Source organism: Zea mays, chromosome 4, assembly GCF_902167145.1.
Source record: "Zea mays cultivar B73 chromosome 4, Zm-B73-REFERENCE-NAM-5.0, whole genome shotgun sequence".
In the NCBI taxonomy this organism is placed as follows: domain Eukaryota; kingdom Viridiplantae; phylum Streptophyta; class Magnoliopsida; order Poales; family Poaceae; genus Zea; species Zea mays.
The window spans coordinates 190,908,420-190,922,652 of record NC_050099.1 but is presented as its reverse complement, the minus strand read 5'-3'; the positions used below and the strand labels follow the sequence as shown (position 1 = coordinate 190,922,652).

The 14,233-nt window shown below is 47.0% G+C and overlaps 2 protein-coding genes across 2 annotated transcripts; one reads left to right on the top strand and one right to left on the bottom strand.

Annotated features, from left to right (window-relative positions):
- Window positions 1-556: 556 nt before the first annotated feature.
- Window positions 557-2,198, bottom strand: LOC100382573 (NAC family member). The gene is made up of 3 exons (NM_001175305.1): window positions 1,905-2,198; window positions 1,414-1,763; window positions 557-1,304 (listed from the first exon to the last, which is right to left on the bottom strand). The coding sequence occupies exons 1-3, from the start codon at window positions 2,104-2,106 to the stop codon at window positions 741-743; spliced, it is 1,116 nt and encodes a 371-aa protein (NP_001168776.1). The 5' UTR covers window positions 2,107-2,198; the 3' UTR covers window positions 557-740.
- Window positions 2,199-7,350: 5,152 nt separating this feature from the next.
- Window positions 7,351-11,133, top strand: LOC103654307 (putative disease resistance protein At1g50180). Its single transcript, XM_008681141.3, has 3 exons — window positions 7,351-7,790; window positions 8,282-8,502; window positions 8,688-11,133. The coding sequence occupies exons 1-3, from the start codon at window positions 7,539-7,541 to the stop codon at window positions 10,927-10,929; spliced, it is 2,715 nt and encodes a 904-aa protein (XP_008679363.2). The 5' UTR covers window positions 7,351-7,538; the 3' UTR covers window positions 10,930-11,133.
- Window positions 11,134-14,233: the final 3,100 nt, after the last annotated feature.

Sequence of the window (14,233 nt, the reverse complement as noted above, 5' to 3'; positions counted from 1 at the left end):
CGGCTACCTTTTGCCGTTTGATTTTTTGGTTTCTTGGCTGTTACGCTTATCCTAACCGATCCCTATAAAATCTCAACTGATTGCGAGATTTTCGTGGGCGGATAAGCACTGGGGTCGCGGACTCGGCCCTATAAAAGGAGCCCGGCAGCCAGCCTCCAAATCATCCCAGATCCTAGTTCGCTTTCGCCTCTCTTCATAGCTGAGCCGCCTTTTAGTTCCCTTCGTCCCGACCGCAGAGGTGCATCTGCGATCAGGAGAGCAGGTCTCCGGAACCCTTCGTCTTCTAGATCCTGCACCGGGAGAGGGCGAATAAGGTTTTTGGGAAGCGTCTTCACGCGACTGCTCGTGATCTGCTGACCTCGTCAACCCATCTGATCCTGGCGCGCGCCAACAATCAGTAAGTCTAATCAGTACGCATCATCTGATTTGGCTTTTATTTCAGTTCTTCTGATTTGGTCATGATTTATATTCGGAATTTAATTTGGAATTTGTCTAATTACTCAACAATATATATATGTGTGTGTATGTATGTATGGGAGACACACAAAAACTAATTAACAAAGAGAACATTATAAAAATCCTCACCAGCAAAGCAAGCAAAACGTCGTACGGAATCCCTAGCTAGCAGACGTACTATAACGAACTACTGAATCGATCAAGCAACCAACAAAACTGCCACGCACAACAGTTAACTGCTAAGCAAGTACTCTCTACTAACACGACTGAAATTCTCAGCAGCATCAGTACTGGCTTGTACGGTAACCTGCAGCGTAGTAGTTTCCCCCGTCGTCGTAGTAGTTGTAGTTCCCGGCGGGAAGCCTCTGCTGCTGCAGCACACCATGCTGCTGGGAACTACGCTGCGCAGCTCCGGCGCCCGCCGCCGACGCACACGCACTCGGCAAACCAGCGGCGGCGGCGAACCTCGTGGGTGCGACCATTTCCTGGTGGTGGTGGTGCAAGCTAGTGTAGTAGTAGCTCCCTCCCACCATTATTGCTTGCTGCTGGTCTGCCGGCGGCGCGTGACGACGGGGCGGCGGCATGCTCCTGCTCCTGCTGGATGAGGTGCAAGCGGTGGGACCGGAGGAGTTGAAGTGGCAGCTGCTGGAGTAATCCAGCAGCACGGAGTCAAGGAGGAACTCGTCGTCGTCGCCGCCGCCGCCGGCCTCGACGGAGCTGACGTTGGGCGTTCCGGCGGCGGACGAGTATTGCTGCTCCTCTCCTCCTCCTCCTCCGCCGCCCTTCTTGGCGGCGCTGGCATCATGTCGGCCCCCTTTGTGGTGCACCTTGCACACGACCCATTCATCCTGAACACAATATATAAAATAAAGCCGGAACAAAAAAAAAAAGACACGGTTTTAGTTTTCAACACGATCGACCAAGTAATTAAGCAAGAGGAATCGTCGTGTTTGTTACCTTGGGGTTGAAGCGTAGTAGTAGGTCGTCGTTGGTGGTGCGGTGCCTGGAGTACTTGCCCTTGCCCTCGATGAGGCGGAACTCGTGCATCACCCAGTTGGTCTTGGTGCCCCTTGGAGCCCTGCCCGTGTAGAACACCAGCGTCTTCTTCATCCCCACCAGCTGCTCACGGCGGTCGACGTCGTCGTGCCCAGCTGCTGGCTTGAAGAAGATCTCCCTGTCCTTGCCCGTGGCCTTCCAGTATCCCTCCTTGGTGGCGCGGTTCGCCCGCGTGCCCGTCGGGTATTTCATGCCCTTGCGGCAGAAGAAGTACCACTCCTTGGAATCCTCCTCCCCCATCTTCGCCTTGCCTATAAACGACGCAATTAATTTACTTGCAAGAACTACGGTACTTCTCATCATCCAGCTTGTATGTTTGTATGCTCAAATCATGCATCTGTATATATGTATGTATGTATGTATGTGTGTACAGTATAGCTATAGCAGCTTACTTGGGAGATCCCATGGTTCGCACTTGTTGAGGTCCACCTCCCCGATGGCGTGCGGCGCGAAGCTAGGGTTGAGGAGCTTCTGCAGGAGGTAGCTGGTGATGACCTCCTCGTCGGTGGGATGGAACCTGAAGCCAGGAGGCAGGAACAGCAGGTCGATTCCTCCTCCACCATGCTCTGAAGATTTCACACTAGGCTCCACCATGGCCGATCGATAATATCTTCAATAATTGATGATGATGATGCCAAGAACTACGGTACTGCTGCTGCTGCTGCTAGCTAGCTTGTGGGAACAAGAAAGATGGAGGGAATCAATAGAAAGGGGAGAAAGGAGAAGGAGGAAGCCAAGTTTTATAGTGCTGCTGCGCGGGTTAGAGTTAGACGACCAGCGGTAGCTGATCCTTCCAGAGGAAGAGGCCGGTGGCCAGCCTAGCTAGCAGCTCCTATGTATGTATGAATAATGTCTTGCCTAGGAAGGAAAGTCTTCACACGGTTTTGGTTATTAGGACAAATGAATTAATACGCTATTAGTGAGCTCTAGGTCGTCTAATTAATTGGCTAGCTTAGGTCTAGTTTAACTAATAAGCTAGGCGTCATGCTACTTGGACATCGGATCGGGATTAAGATGTGTCAATGTGTCATCAGATAGTATGTTGTGATTTACTTTGGCTTTTACAGTTTTTTTTTTGAATAAAATAAAAGCATACTGCAAAGGTGGTGTGATTGTGACAGCGTAATTAATTTACAGCTGGGGGTGTGGGTAGGGAAGTAAGTACTAACCGAGTAATTGTGGCAACAAAGGCTTGTGAGGTAGGCCACTAGCTAGCTTGACCCATATAAAAAACATTACGCATGTAGTGCATGCATGATACATACAAAGTATTTATTGGGCGATTAATTGATTTGTAAACCAAAAATCTATTGATGAATATTCCTCACATCATTGCAATAAATAGATGGTAGCTTATATAATGTATATAGATCTTGTGCCGCGTATCGAATGCCTTTAGGAATTCTTATAGGATGCCCACAGCAGCAGATCGTGTAGAATAGGGAACATATGTGTAGTAGATGATATTGTTTGCGGAGAGGAGCTTGAATTCACACACAGTGGCGTAGCTAGAATTTTCCGTGAGGTATGCCATTAGAATTTTTTATAAATAATTTAATTTAATATATAATAATTTAGTATATAGTTCGAAATATAACACTGTAGATTTAACATTTAAGTCTATAAATGTATATATTAGAATGCAAATATAATATATATCAGTATTTTTTATATGGATCTTGGTGGGCTGGTGGTCCGGTGGGCCGGCTTAGGATATGCCGTGGCCCACCCGGACCACCCATTGTCTACGCCACTGTTCACACATGGTAGAATAGGGAATTCACACACATGGGATAAAGAATGAGATAGGAGAGCGGCCGGAGACAACATGATATATAGCTAAAATGTGTCGGAGGGAAGTTTAAAGTATATCTTCATAGTGAATCTATTTTCTTTGTCGTAAATGCCGACACTTTGCTCTATAAACTTGCGCTCGAGAGCATAATGCCTTTTTTTCTGACTTAAAGGACAATTGACATCGAAACCATATACTCCATCTCCGTCCCAAAATATAGTTCTTTCTATCCCTCTTTTTTTTTCCGTCCACACTCGAATGGATGATAATGAATATATACATGCATGCAAAGTACATTTATATAATTATTAATGAATGTATGTTTAGTCTAAAACGAATTATATTTTTGGACGGAAAAAAGTAGTACTGTAGTCTTTACGTACGAGATGCATGGATGTGTTATCTCTTTATTTATGGGGTTAGTTATTCAGTTTGCAGCTTATTGAGAGGGGTAATGTAACCTTTCGTCGGTATATATACATCGGTAAACTCGACTGAATACCGCATAATCCGAGAGACGACTAAAATATACAACTCCGTTAGTCCCCCCCCTTCCGCCCCTTGAATTTTTCCTATGCACAAAAAAAAACTAGTTTTGCCACGGATGCTGGGTTGAGCTTGTCTAGGTCATTCACGCATAATTTTTAGTCAAGTTATACCGGCCGGTAGGAGATGTTGATTTTTTTGTTATATAAAAAAACATGATTAGATGCATGGTTGGGCATGCAACTGGGGGGTTCGGTTTCTTGGTAATGGCCATCTATTTTGACAAGTCAGCTTATGTAGAGTTTGACAAATACATGCATGGCTGACAGAGTGACGACAGATTGGATCTTTATTTCCCTCGTACTGTATGGTCAGAGAGAGAGAGAGAGAGAGAGAGAGAGAGAGAGAGAGAGAGAGAGAGAGAGAGAGAGAGAGAGAGAGAGAGAGAGAGAGAGAGAGCTAGCTAGCCAGAACGACGGCCCCTGCTGCTGTCGTTCATTCACACCACCATGCACGCATGGAAGAACGTACAGCCTCAGCTCACCGTCGGCGGCGTCTACTACGGCACGTGCATAGCTAGCCAGCTGGTCCAGAGTGCACACAGTGCTTGCACTGTACGCACGCACGCGCCGTCCATCAGCTGCCACGGTGATCTGGCTGGCCCCGGCCAGCCGGACGGCGTGGTGGTGTACCACGCGACACGGCGTGCTAGCTATTGGATAGATTTGGCGGCTAGTAGTAGCTGCGAGCCGGCCGGCGCCGGATCGGAGTCCATAGCCGACCTTGACCGCCGTCCGGCTTTGCTAGCTAGCTAGACACAGACTGAAGAAGGTAGTCCAGGATAAGCTAGCTCATCATCTCCGTACATCTTGTGGAAAAAAAGTAGTTAGTGGTTGTTGGTATATATAGCTTTTGATGACTTGTGTCAAGATGTGAAACGTCTATAGAATAATAGAAACGGGGCAGGTCGTCACGCTACTGCTCTTTTTTTTTATGACAAAAAAGTCCAGTGAACAAAAAAAAAAAAAAACTCCAGCCAGCTCTCTCCCTTGGGCTCCAAGCTTGCGCCGCGCCCACGCCCACGCCCACACTCTCTCGCGCGTAGAGATGGCAATGGGTACCCGCGACCCGATACCCGATGGGTATTTACTCTATTAGAGTATGTATGTGGGCTAAATATTCTACCCGTGGGTCTGTTATTGGGTAAAAATCTTCACCCAATGGGTAAACGGGTATTAGAACGTTCCACCTTAACCCATACTCGTTAACCCGTGGGTATAAAATACCCAATATAAACTTAGCCCAAGCATGAACTTAGACTTTAGTCATCCATCTTTTTTACTATTTAATAACCTTTTAGGCCATTATGTCATAGAAGGCTTAACGACAATTTAATGACCATGTAATGAAACATGTAATTCACCCAATGTGTGTTGAATGGATGGTTAAATGATGCTACAAATTTTGTAATGATATTTAGATGGATATACTTGATATTTGTATAATATAATATTTTGATAGATGTTTAATTTTGTGGGTACGGGTGACCCGATGGGTGACCCATACCCACGTGGGTAAGGGTATGGGGGTAAATTCATATCCACCAGTGTATATGGGTGACCCGGTGGGGTTATTTTTTTGTCGTGGGTATGGGTATGGGGTATTAATACCCGGTGGGTATTTACCCATTGCCATCTCTACTCGCGCGCGCGGCAAGTGCGGCTGAACGCTGATTCTAAGAAGGACTGATTTTTTTTGGGTCCATACAGCCCATTTGTGGCCTAAAACTGAGCCGCTGCTTTACGGGGCCCATACAAGTCAGCCCATTTTTTTAGCATTCGAGTTCAAGGGCAAAGCTGTCTACTATGACTTCCACGCTGGATGCACCAATTACCTTACCATCCTATCTTATCTTATCTGTTTTCTCATTGCTCGTTATCTCTAGTGTCTACTGCACTGCTGCTCGGCAGGCTCGTCTCTGCCTCCCTCCATAGCATGCTGGTCCGGTGGTCCCTAGCCGGCTGGCAGCTGCCTCCTGTGGCCCTGTCCATCGCTCGTCGGCGCGCGAACGTACTGTTTGGTCCAGATGTGATTTCTTACCGGTGATAATGGTTCCTAGTTATAATTGGATAGAGTACCTACTAAAAAAAGCTCAACGACAAAACATAAGTATCGGTATCCATTACCCTATATAATCAGTTTGAGTTAAATTTCGGTGAACCAAACCTCACTGTGGTGAAATCCAACTGGCTGAAAGTTGAAAGCTTGACGAGTGAGCGGAGGAGAAGACGACAGACAGGAGTCACGGGCCGTTACCGGGGGTGTTTCGAGCGTACGACTACGTGAGCTGAAATGACCAAGAGAGGTCGAGAGAGCTGTGCAGAGGGGGTAGCATAGCTGGCACATGGCGTCCACTGCCAGCTACGTCGTACGTACCTGCTGTGCCCACTTGGCTGCCATGCATCATGCATGCACATGCACGCGCGCACCCGTTCACTTTACAAAACCGGATGTAAACGTTATCTTTTAAAGAAAATCTCTTCAATGCCATCCAAACTTATACTAATCCCTTCAATGCCATCAGATTTTATAGCTTCCCTTCAATGCCATCAAATTTAAATTCTAATCCCTTAAATGCCATTGCCGTTAGTTTCAGGTTAACGCCGTTAGTTCTATTTAAAACAAATCTCTTCAATGCCATCAAAATCTATATCAATCCCTTCAATGCCACTAGAAATTGGTTTGATCTATTTGGATTTTAAAAATTCTAGAATAAAAAAATATGGACCAATTCCACACTTTTTAAAAACTTTAGTACATATTTTTTTGTAAACACCAAAAATTACTCCGCTATATCTGTTCGGTCTATTTGATTCCTAATATTTTTTTCAAACTAACAACAAAACACTAATGATAACAGATGGAGATAAATTTTAAAATCAATGTGGTATATTTGCGTTTCAATTTTTTTGGGTTCAAAAAATTTTCTATTCTCAAAATTTTAAAACCCGAATAGATCGAACCAATTTCTAGTGGCATTGAAGGGATCGGTATAGATTTTGATGGCATTGGAGGGATTTGCTTTAAATATAACTAACGGCGTTAACTTGAAACTAACGGTAATGGCATTTAAGGGATTAGAATTTAAATTTGATGGCATTGAAGGGAAGCTATAAAATCTGATGGCATTGAAGGGATTGATATAAGTTTGGATGGCATTGAAGGAATTTTCTCTATCTTTTACGGCTTTTCACGTCCACCATCCACCACTCAAAGGCTCACAAATACAGATCAAAATTTACAAAATAACCCTTTAATAATTTGTTTTTCTTATATTTATATGGACCAACATCTGAATTATGTGAGGGGCTGTAAAATAGATTCTTTACATCCCGTATATGTAAAGAATTTTTTTCCAAGCAAAACGTGCAGGCTGCTGGTCCCTTGCCCGGCCGGGTGCTCACTGCTGCATCTCTCTCTGCATGCAATCGTACGTATACGGTGCGCGTGTTTAATTACTCCCCTGTACCACAAAACACAAAATAAATGTGTTCTCAGCTTCCTATATACACCACTCCTGAGTCCTGCCTCAGACGGACACGGATCACATGCTTTCTCCTATACGTACGGTACGACGGTACGTACACAGTAGTGTACAAGAACACGAGAAGTAGCATGGCTTCCGAGGAGTGCACAGGGCCAGCAGCAAGATAACAGGCGCGTACCAGAGTCCAGAGAGAAGAACATGGCGGAGACGGCCATCGCGGCGGTGCTCTCCAAGTTCGGAGGGCTCGCGGCGAGCGAGGCCAAGGTGCTGCTGGAGGTGGGAGACGACATGATGCTGCTGCGGGACCGCCTCGAGTGGCTGCAGGCCTTCCTCCGCGACGCCGACCACAAGCGCCGCACCGGCGACGACCGCCTCACCCGCGTCTGGGTGCGCCAGATGCGCGACGTCGCCTTCGAGGCGGAGGACGCCGTCGACGAGTTCTTCCGCAAGGTCTCGCTCCTTTAATTAATTTAATTCCGCCCCCTCCTCTGCTTGCTTAGTTGCTTGCATTGCTTGCCGTACGTAGTTCTTACCACCATTAATTTCATCTATTCATCTGAAGAAAAAGGTCGTACGGTAACCTTCACTTACATATATATAGTGGAGAGAAATAAACCAAAGATCACGTGAAATAGTATCGGTTTTGTTTCAAGAATTTGTAGCAAAACGTGTGTACTAGCTAATTAAGTTTATATGCTCAAAATCTTATGTTTCCAACATTATTGTTAAGGAAACTTTATGGGTTTTTTAAGGTGGTGCCCTTGTTTTGGTTGGTGTCCTTATTTTTAACATTAGTCATATTTTTTTTGCTTAATTTTGCTCTTCAAGTGCTATAGACTAGAATACAAAACTGAGCAAAAAAAATACGACTAAAGTTAAAAATAAGGAAGGTGGCAAAACTAAACATCTACATGAATTTCTGGTGAACATCTAATTAACAGGTTGACATGGAAGGCATGGGTTACCAACGCTGGATCACATGGCTCAAGAAATGCTTGCTAGGCTGCTGGGCCGAAATCATTCTCCGGCATGAGTTGTCTGGTCGCCTCGAAAAAATTAACAGCAGGCTCCATCAGATCTCGGAGAACCAAAAGGAGTACAAGGTCGAGCCTACACCATCAGCGACAGTACTCACGTCTTCCACTACAGCCACTTCAGCATGGTATGTATATATGTCCATCTTTAATTTATCACTTCACTTCAGCATGATTTGTCAAACACTTGCTTTAACCTTTTCTTAAGATGCCTAAACTAGAGTCATGGAAAACTTAACTTGCAATTGCATCATGAGGTAGCTAAATGAGCCAGCTTCCATTACTAACAATACTACTCAATGCATGAACACAGGCGGGATGGTTACAAGAACGCCGTGGGTTTTGAGAAAGAAGTGGAGACACTAAAGGAAATGCTGCTTGGTAAAGGTCGCCCTCAGCTGACGTTTATCTCCATACTTGGAGAGAGCGGTGTGGGAAAGCAAACGCTGTCACGTATTCTCTTGCATGACATGGAGAAGAACAAGCAGTTCGACGTCCGAGTCTGGTACAACATGCCGTCGGGTTCCACCACGGAAAACCTCCTCAAGCAAATCTACAAAAAAGCAGGAGGAGGAGGACAGCGGCGGCATCAGCCGTGCGAGTGCGAGTGCGACGACGACGATATCGAAGACGTGCTCCGTCGTCACCTCCTAGCCAACAAGAAGTACCTGCTGATTCTCGTTGGCATATCCTCCAAGACCATGCTCAACTGTGTCAGGGCAAGCCTACCGGACGACAACAATGGAAGCAGGGTAGTGCTCGTATTGGACATCGAGAACGAAGAGGTAGCGTGGCATGCTAATGCCATGAACAAGACGACGGGCATCAGCCACGGATTAATCCACCACTTGAACCGTCTGGACCAAGACAAGAGTGTGGAGTTGTTCTGTATGAGGGCCTTGAGGACAAATCTGTCAGATGAAACCACAGTGAACAGCATGATGAGCAAGTACAGGGAAGTTGTGTACAATATAACTTCCGGCTACCCTCTGGCTATAGTGGTTTTGGCCGGACTCCTACGGTTCAAGGAGAAGCCAGGGCAATGGAACGCGGTGCTGCAGCAGCTCAGGACGACGTCGTCTGGACCAGCAGCAGCAGATCAAGAAGCGCATCAGCAAGACGACCAAGGCGGCCATACCGAGGAGAAGACGATGAGCGCCCCTACAAGTACAACACAAGCAGCCAACAACCAGCTGTCCACAAGAACGTCGATTGAGAGGGTCTTCTGGGCAAGCTTTGAAGACCTTCCCAACGCCCTCAAGTCATGCTTCCTCTACTTGGCTGCTTTCCCCAAGGGCACCTTCCTGTCTACTGGCAGTATAGTGCGGTTGTGGATGGCCGAGGGATTCATTAGGCCACAGAAGGGCAAGACCATCGAGGAGCTGGGCCACGACTATTTCAAGGAGCTGGCCTTGAGATGCCTCGTTCAGGTTTCAGGGATGAACGAGGTTGGCGGCATCACCAATGTCATTGTTCACGGAAGGCTCCATGGGTTCCTGCACTCGGAGGCTCGTGAGGCCGGCTTCATCGACGTCCATGACATGAACGACGTCTTTGTCCCACCATCGGTGCGCCGCCTCTCTTTCATGAGCTTCCAAGACGGATATACCACATTCACTAACAGGTTCTGTAAGTTGCGCTCCTTCATATGCTGGGCCAATGAGAAAGATTCAGACAATAGTATTGGCAGCAGAGGCCGCGTGAACAATGAGGAGGAACGATGGCATGATCTCAACTTCCTGCATGGTTCAGATTTGCTTCGTGTACTCTACATATCAGGACTAAGGATCAAGGAGTTGCCGAATGAAATTGGCAACAAGATCCACTTGCGGTACTTACGTGTAAACACCGAGCACCTCAAGGAGCTCCCGGCCAGCATTGCGAGGCTGCCCAACCTGCAGACACTGGATATAAGGGACACCGAAGTCGAGGAGATCCACCCGTCCTTCTGGGAGATAAAGACGCTGCGGCATGTGATTGCCAAGAAGCTCACGCTCCCGCCATCTATCAAGGAAGAAATGGGCGAGCTGCAAACGCTGCGTGGTGTAAAGCCCAGCGAAGAAGAATGGGATCAAGATAACTGCCCACTGCTCAAGATGTCCAAACTCCGGTCGCTGGAGCTGCACGGACTCATTGGCGCCAGACACGGCGCTGCGCTGATCACTGCCCTCGGGCAAATGCATCTCCTTGGCCACTTGAAGCTCAAAGGCGACAAGATCTCTTGCTGCGTCTTCACCGGAGAACGCCTTCGATATCTTCAGACTGTAGAGCTGGATGGAACTGTGCAATGGCCGCCTGTCGCTGAGTTTAATGATCTTCGCTTCGTCCGTCCAAACCTTGTCCAGCTCAGCCTGACAAATACAAACGATGCGCCGGAAGGCATCCAACAGGAACTGAGAAATGCAGGCTTTGTCCGCTCCTACCAGCAGCTCCAACCTGTTTATCGGCTTTCATACAGACAAGGAGGCGCGCTTGCGACGAAACCGGAGCAGCAGGGTGAAGCAGGGTCCAACAAAATGGAACAGCAGCACCAAGGCGAGGAAGCTGAAGAGTGATATGGTGTCCTGGTTTCTATATCTCTAGTTGAATGTTTCTGTTTCATGAGACAATCTGTTTGTATTTTGTTGTAATGACTTGTTTGCTTCGGATCTGTGTATGTTTTATGTTCTGTTTTGTTGCTGTTGTAATCATGAACTGTTTTGTAAAATAAAATAAAGAATGCTTTTGAAACCTCTAAAGCTAATAGTTAGCTGCTAAAATTAGTTGTAAAGGTTCCAAACATCCCTAGCTAATTGTTAGCTAACACACATCTAACAATTTATTCCTTATCTGGCTCAACCCAGCTAACAATTTATTACTATTAGCTTTAGATGTTCTAGATAACAAAATGGACTCATAAATGCTAGGTTTATATATATATATATATATATATATATATATATATATATATATATATATATATATATATATATATATATATATATATATATATATCTATACTACTCCTTAAGATCCTAACGAGGGCGTACACCGCATCACCGTGCCCCCGCTCGCTCGCCCGTGCCCCGCTCGCGCGATGCCCGCCGGCGTGACAGCCGCCATCCTCCCCGCCCCACACGCGATGTGCCGAGATATCCGCCCCACGACTCGCGAGTCCATCGCCACCGACGCCCGATTCATGGAAGGAAAAGCATCCTCCTCCCACCTTCCTCTGCTCCACCCTCCCTCTCCTCGCCTCCATCGTCGGTACCGGACTCCTTCCCTTCCTCCTCTCCTTCACATCTCTCGCCAATATGCCTGCCGCTACCTCCGCCGTGTCGTCGTCCCCGCGTCCGTTGTCAACCTCCGTCGCGCGCCCCCTCCCCTCGTCGTCATCCGCAACCCCGCTCCCCCTCCCGTGATGGGATCTGGGAGCAGCAAGGCCACAGAGGTAGCGGCAGATCCATTGACCGATCCTCCTGCATCAGATCCGTTGACGAATCCATATGAGCATGCTCTCCCTCGACAGATCCGTTGCCGGCGATGCGGGAGGTCCCGCCGCCGCTGATGTCGTGACCACGCTCTCCCTCGACAGCCTTTTCCGCCTCCATCAATCCATCATCAACATGGACGACCGCTCCCCTGCCGCCATGCTCACCATGGTAAGGGCATCGGCGCCTAGAGCATCCACATGTTCATGATCTTCTCCCCCGCGCGCCCCGACGTGCTCCCCTCCACCGACCTCAGCGCGAGAAAGGGCGTCCACCGTAGTCTCACCATGCCCCCGCCACGGCGGCAGCCCCGACACCTCCTCCCGCGCGCACATCTCGCCATGCCTGCGCGCACCTCCAGCCATGTCCAAGCCGTGTCCACATGACGGGGCTGCGACACCTACCTCCCTCTCCCCCCACCGCACCCGCACGCCCATCCTTCTATCCTCACCTGCGGCCAGGATGGAAGCCGTGGAGATGGACGAAATCCAAGCCGAAACCACTAGCCCTTCCATCCTGCCGCTATCTTACCATCCTCGGTAGTCTCTTCCCATCGACGACGCCCTTCAATCCCCCATCTGGTCGGTGCTATATGTTAATACAAAGGAAAAACACAGGCAAGCACAGAAGGAGGTCTTCTAGGTTGAGCTCAACGACATTCCATTAATCCCCCATCTAGGCAGACATCGAGAACGACGACGAGGATTACTTCGCCACCACCAAAGCGTCGCGCCCCGTCTGGATTTGGTTGAGCTCCTCGCCGCTTTTCAGGAGGTCTGTTTTCCCCCCACCTTCTCTATATGCCTTGTGATTTGGTTGTATGATTTGGTCTATGCGTTCAATATTAGCTACCAGCAAAACAATCCGCCTAAGCCGGTATAGCAGTTCATTCACCAGCATTTTCCCTTGGAGAAACAAGTTCTAGGAGGATCATCATCCTGATTGTTTGGGATGCCAGTATTGTTGACTCCAATCAGGCGCAACATGTCGTCGGGTTCTATAGACTCCAGTGTTTGTTGTTCTAAGGAGCACTTGATTTCCAAAAATCAGTACCAATCAGCAAGTAGATAACCTAAGCAAAACATTTTGAGAGAGACGACTCATTTTCATTCAGCCTCAGCTGTTCTTGTTTCCTTTTCTACTGATTCTATCCACTTAAAAGAATAAAAAAATAAACACAAGCTATTTGCCACGAAATCAACAACAAAAAAGAAAGCTGCAAACTGTACGTTGATGTTTAGTCTATGCGCTTAGTTAGGATGAGCTTAGTTTGGGTTGGCACAAATTGGAAGAGCAACAGATCGGTTTTGTCTTACTGAACTATTGGTCGTGTCGTCAATGTTGAACCACAAAGGCATGCACAGAAGTAGTAGTTTAATGTATCATTACAGTACAAAAGTAGTAGTTTAATGTATTCGCTAGACCAGATTATGCTACAACAGCAGTAACACCAAACTGTCATCCAAATGATCGATCCCCTTCAGATGCTCCCAGGGATGGGGTGAATTCGGTATCACTTCTACTCATTAGTTACTCCATCTTAGATCAATGGTTACTCTGCGCATCTAATAGTCAGCTCCGCACGATGTTGTTCTGGAATGGAACAGCAGGCGGGCAGCATTGGATATGAATTCACTCTCAACTTATTAGGTTCCCATTTTAGTTTGTGTTGTTTATCTGTGTCAAGAGTCTGTCAAGATCATGGTTGACTGTTGTTTGCATTGTAAAATTCACCTAGCAGTATTTTAAAACCTCCTGGAATTGTTCCATGCTCCCAACACATCTGGAACATGTTAAAGCAAGTTGTGGGCTTGTGGCTGAATTTGCAAGTGATGGTAGATGCCTTGATTTTGAGTGTAGTGTTGAAAAACGGGGGCTAATTAATAATGACCAATAAAAACAAACATATTTGTCTCAATGGAAGTTGACATCTCTTATTTTTTTGTGCAGATGAAGCGTGTCTAGCTACTTGGGCTCACAGATTCTGTCAAGATCATGGCTGGCTGCTGAGTTGTTGTTTCTCCGATAGGTGTGCGCAAATGGCTCGTCGGTGCTTCCTGATTGGGAGATGGAGGCCAACATCATGGAGTTCTACGGTAACCCACCCACTTTCTTCCTTGAACAATTGCCCATAAGAGCATCTCCAAGAGAGTGCCTTATAATTATGCCCTTAATTTTAAAACATGTCTAATCTAGAGAAAATAGAGCCGAAACCAAACGGCAACCTCCAACAGTGTGCCCTTTAATTAATCTAATTAGTTGTTTTTGCGCCAGCGTGAGTGTTTTGGCGCATGTTTGCTGGCGCGGACAACTATTTCTCACCATTTGCCGTATGCATCTGCGACAGGAATTGAATGTACACAACAATATTTTAATTGGTAGCACCAAC

Excerpts from the sequence above, each read along its gene's own strand:
- LOC103654307 (XM_008681141.3), top strand. The coding sequence starts at position 7,539 with ATGGCGGAGACGGCCATCGCGGCGGTGCTCTCCAAGTTCGGAGGGCTC. Across the intron at positions 7,791-8,281 it reads TCGACGAGTTCTTCCGCAAG|GTTGACATGGAAGGCATGGG; the intron begins GTCTCGCTCCTT and ends TCTAATTAACAG. Across the intron at positions 8,503-8,687 it reads ACTACAGCCACTTCAGCATG|GCGGGATGGTTACAAGAACG; the intron begins GTATGTATATAT and ends GCATGAACACAG.
- LOC100382573 (NM_001175305.1), bottom strand. The coding sequence starts at position 2,106 with ATGGTGGAGCCTAGTGTGAAATCTTCAGAGCATGGTGGAGGAGGAATC. Across the intron at positions 1,764-1,904 it reads CGAACCATGGGATCTCCCAA|GCAAGGCGAAGATGGGGGAG; the intron begins GTAAGCTGCTAT and ends CGTCGTTTATAG. Across the intron at positions 1,305-1,413 it reads TACTACGCTTCAACCCCAAG|GATGAATGGGTCGTGTGCAA; the intron begins GTAACAAACACG and ends TATTGTGTTCAG.